The 4,772-nt window shown below is 42.2% G+C and overlaps 1 protein-coding gene across 1 annotated transcript in view; it reads left to right on the forward strand.

Annotated features, from left to right (window-relative positions):
* SV2B (synaptic vesicle glycoprotein 2B) overlaps positions 1-4,772 on the forward strand; it is a 124,090-nt gene that overhangs the window by 52,135 nt on the left and 67,183 nt on the right. The window contains exons 2-3 of the mRNA XM_006885187.1: positions 3,125-3,305; positions 4,007-4,158. Of these exons, the coding sequence (XP_006885249.1) occupies positions 3,125-3,305; positions 4,007-4,158 (333 nt within the window). The remainder of the gene's footprint in view (positions 1-3,124; positions 3,306-4,006; positions 4,159-4,772) is intronic.

A 4,772-nucleotide genomic window follows, 5' to 3' on the forward strand; every position in this document is an offset into this window, starting at 1 on the left:
TCCTGGAGAAGCTCAATGTCAGCTGTGAAAACTAGGTCAGGAGCTGATTGTGGAACAGACCACCAACTACTCATATGCAAGTTCAAGCTAAAGCTGAGGAAAATTAAACCGAATCCACAGGAGCCAAAATATGACTTTAATTTCATATCACCTGAATTTCAGAATCATCTCAGGAACAAGTTTGAGGCCTTGAACACATTTAATGAGTGAAGACCAGATGAGTTGTGGGAGGATGTTAAATGTATCATCCAGGAAGAGTACAGGTGGTCATTACAAAGACAGAAGAGGAAGAAAAGACCAAAATGGATGTCAGAAGAAACTCTGAAGATTGCACTGGAACATAGAGAAGCCAAAGCACAAGGAAGAATCCAAGACACTAAAGAGCTGAACAGAAGATTCCAAAAGGCAGCACGGAATACTACTGGATGGTACATCGTGCAATTTTCTTTGTTACCTAACAGGAAGAGTACACATGGATGACTTCAAGGAATAGAAATTTATTTTCTCAAATTTCAGGGAGAGGGATAAAAGAAATTCCCAGTGATGTTGTTCTGTGCTGTCAAGTTGGAATCAACTCATAGCTGACCCTTCAGAAGGTTTTCAGAGGCTGTAAATCACACCAGAGGAGATTGTCCATCCTCAAACTGTGTACCTTTGGGATTGTAATGCAGCTTCCTACCACTAGGCCATCAGAGCTGCCAACTGACTTTGAGTGGGTTCCAGTTCATACGAACTGGGTCTTAAATCTTCCTGAAAGGATACCACCGTCTTTCTCCCATACAGCAGCTGGGAGAGCCAAGTCACTGACGTTTAATTAGCAGGACAACATGTAATGCTCTGCACAATCAGAGCTTCTTTCTCTAGAGTAGAAATCAGAATTCAGGGTGCCGGCTCTAGTGGATGACAGTTCTGGGAATAACTTTGTTTCCTTTCGCTTTCCTCAGTTCACTGGGGAGTCGTCACATGGCATCTGTCTTCCCCTGGTGTGTTCACTTATCTCCATGTCTTATCCCTTACTACTCAGAAGTAACCTCCAGTGAGTTTTTAGAGACTGCGAATCACATGGGAGGAAATTGTCTTTCTCCCCTGGAGCAGATTTAAACCATTTGCTTTTGAGTTGGCAGCAAATCTGCTTACCCACTAGGCCACCAGAGCTCCCCTAGAAATAACTGTTGTTGCTGTTAAACGTCATCGAGTTGAGTATGACTTATAGCAACCCTCTGAATGACAGATCTGAACCCTGTCCTATCCTGTACGACCATCATTTCTGACACATTGAGCCTACTGCTGTAGTCACTGTTCCAATACATCTGGTTGAGGGTCTTCCTCTCTTTTACTGACTCTCCCCCTTTCCAAGCATGATGACCATCTCTAAGGAATAGCCTCTCCTAACAAGACACCCTGAGTATGTGAGACAAAGCTTTGCAATCCTTGCCTTCAATGAGTATTCTCCCTACACTGACATGGCCTCATTAACATAAAAAAGAAAGTCCTATTTCCAAACAGGATTATATAAACAGGTAAGCTGTGTGTTGTCAAGTTGATTCCAAGTCATTGTGACAGAAGTGCCCCACAGGGCTTTCTAGGCTGTGCTCTTGACAGAAGCAGATATGCAGGTCTCTGCAGAGCTGCTGCTGGGCTCGTACTACTGACCCTCGGGTTAGCCTAGAACTTAGGCATTGCATTATCAGGGATCTTTTCCACAGGGGTAAAGGCTAACATTTGAATACCTATTTTGGAGAAATACAATTAAATACATAACAACAAAATAATTTTAAAAACTTAACATATACAACTCACTTAGGCCTGTGGTTGCCAATTAGTAAGCTCTGATTATTTAGTAGAAAAGAGTGAGTTAGATGCTTATCAGATTATATCACCTTCATAAGAGTTCTGGCTTTTATTCTAATACAGTCCACCCTCTACCCCCACCATCAGCAGTGATCCTCCATCCTGTTTCTGAGGCTGTAAATCTTTATGGGAGGAAACAGCCTGTCTTCCTCCTACAGAATTGCCCTTGGACTTGAACTCTTGCCTTTCAGTGAGCAGCCTGATATGTTGCACTCTATATCATAAAGACTCATTTATAATACCATGCTGTTGTTCTGTAGCATTGAGTCAGGATTGACTCATAGCTGACCCTCCAGTAACTTTTCAGAGGCTGTAAATAATGCAGGAAGAGATTGTCCATCTCTATCCCACAGAGAAGCTGGTGGATTTGAACCATGTTCCTTTGGGTTGTTAGCACAACTTCTTCCCATCAAACCACCAAGACTCTGTTATATGCCGTGAGTCTGGCTAAAACAATCCAACTTTGTGATTTTTTCCCCCCAGGAAGCTTATTTCATAATAGGACAAATCGTAGTTACTTATAAGAACTTGCTTACTTCTAAAAAAGGACAGACAGCTCATTGCTCTTTTCTTCCATGGTCCCCTCACAGTAATGGCCATTGGTTGTAATTTAGAAAAAGACCTTCTTGGGTTGTTAATACTGTGTTGTGCTCATAGTTAACGAGTGTAGTGCTAACCAAAGGGTGAAAGATTCGAATCCACCTGGAGACTCCGTGGAAGAAGGGCCTGTGAAACACTTCAAGCAACCAGGCTGTACAGTCCTGTGGAGCACAGTTCTCAGAAATACATGGGGTGGCTGTGAATCACTGCCTTCTTGTGTTGGCTTTCAATGTTTTTAATATGCAACACTTTCTTCCTTCCCACTGCTTCCTATACCCTATGCCACACTCTTCTCCTAGAAATTCTTACCTAGCCTTTCATGTAAAGACTTTTGTAGCAAAACCATATTTTCTTACTTAGAAATAAAGTTGCAGCAGTTCCCTTGTCTGTGTATCTGAACATATAGCTAATCTTTGAGAAAGGAACATCCTCCCGTGGTAGCTGACTTCGTGTGCGTGAATCTGTGTAAAATTCAATGAGGCTATTTCCGATGTTAATATTGTTGAAAAGCCACGTCTGAATTGCATTTCTAAGTTGACACATCTTTTCACACGTCATTTTTGTATGTACTATATTCATGGAATTTTTAGGAATTATAAAAATGGCTGTCAAATGTTCTAAAACGCTGCATGGTCTCTAATTTTGTGCCTCCTTTCTCTCCTCCTCCTCCCAGGGCTAATTGTCTATTTAGGAATGATGGCAGGAGCCTTTGTCCTTGGGGGCCTTGCTGATAAGTTGGGCAGAAAGAGGGTCCTCAGTATGTCTCTGGCCATCAATGCTTCTTTCGCCTCCCTCTCCTCCTTTGTGCAGGGCTATGGGGCCTTCGTCTTCTGCCGACTCATTTCTGGAATAGGGTAGGTAACCAGACAGCTTGCCTGTGCCCTCTGGTCCATCTATCCTAATGGTATAATGTCTCTGAGTGGGACTTCCAGAACCTTGAGCTGAATTGTCACCTTTCAAAATACACTGACGTTTAAGCCTTGCTTAAATTTTTTGTTGTCTTAACTATTTGCTGTTGAGTCTACCATGACTCACAGCAGTCCTATGAACAACAAATAAGAGCCTTGCCCTGTACTGTACCGCCCTTATGATCTCCAATATACTCAAGCACATTACTGCAGTCGCTTTGCCAATCCATCTCCCTGATGGTTTTTCTTTCACTGGGCTTTCCCCAACAAGATATCTTTTTTCCAAGGTCTGGGGCCTCCTGACAACATGCCCAAAGTATGTGAGATGAAGCTTCACCATTCTTGGCTTTAAGAAGTGCTCTGTCTGCATTTCCTCCAAGCCAGATTAAACTTTAGGAAGGAGTTACGTTGTAAAGTCCCTGGACACACCAAAACAGCCTGACACTTTGTCTCACATATAGTGAGGATCTGCCTGGCTGGTCAGTCTTTGCTCAGTAATTCTGACTAGTTAAAGAGGCATGGCTCATCCAATTCAATGAGATTTTATAACCAAAAGCATGGGAGCGGGGTATAGGAAAACTGTGTTACTGTTAGAATATTTTCATGATTGATTTACTTCTTTCTTTCTGATATTTTTCTCTTTGCAGTATTGGAGGTTCCCTGCCAATTGTTTTTGCCTATTTTTCTGAGTTCTTGTCTCGGGAAAAGAGAGGCGAGCACCTAAGTTGGCTTGGCATTTTCTGGATGACGGGGGGCATCTATGCGTCTATGATGGCCTGGAGCATTATTCCACACTACGGTGAGTACCTCATCTCAAAGCAGATCAAAGGACCTTCTTTCAACAGCTTCTGCATCTGAACCACTTTTCCTGTTCTTAGCCTTTGCCTCCAAACTCACACACAGGTCCTGTAGATGACCTTGATCTCTTTCTGAAGAACGCCTAGTACTGAAGATACAGAACTCATTTCAACTCTCCATTCTCCACTGTCTTGTTCTCTGTAGTCCTGGTCAGGGTGCTTGGTGGTATGAGTTGTCACTCAGCTGCTAACCAAAAGATTAGTGGCTTAAAACCAGCAGCTGCTCTGCAGGAGAAAGACATGATCCCATAGAGAAATCTAGTGGGGCAGTTCTACTTTTTTCCTATAGAGGTGTGAGACGAATTGACTTGAGGGCAATATGTAAAATAAATATATATATATATTACAGATGTTGTGTATTGTAGAGATTTGGAACTGACCAATAGCTAACCCTCCAGTGGATTTTCAGAGGCAGTTAATTGCATTAAAAGAGATTGCCCGTCTTTCCTTCCTTCTCTTGCTCTATCTATCTATCTATCTATCTATCTATCTATCTATCTATCTATCTATCTATCTATCATCTATCATTATCTATCTATCTATCTATCTATCTATC

This window comes from Elephantulus edwardii, unplaced genomic scaffold (assembly GCF_000299155.1).
Source record: "Elephantulus edwardii isolate Elephantulus edwardi_28Jun2011 unplaced genomic scaffold, EleEdw1.0 scaffold00041, whole genome shotgun sequence".
In the NCBI taxonomy this organism is placed as follows: Eukaryota; Metazoa; Chordata; class Mammalia; order Macroscelidea; family Macroscelididae; genus Elephantulus; species Elephantulus edwardii.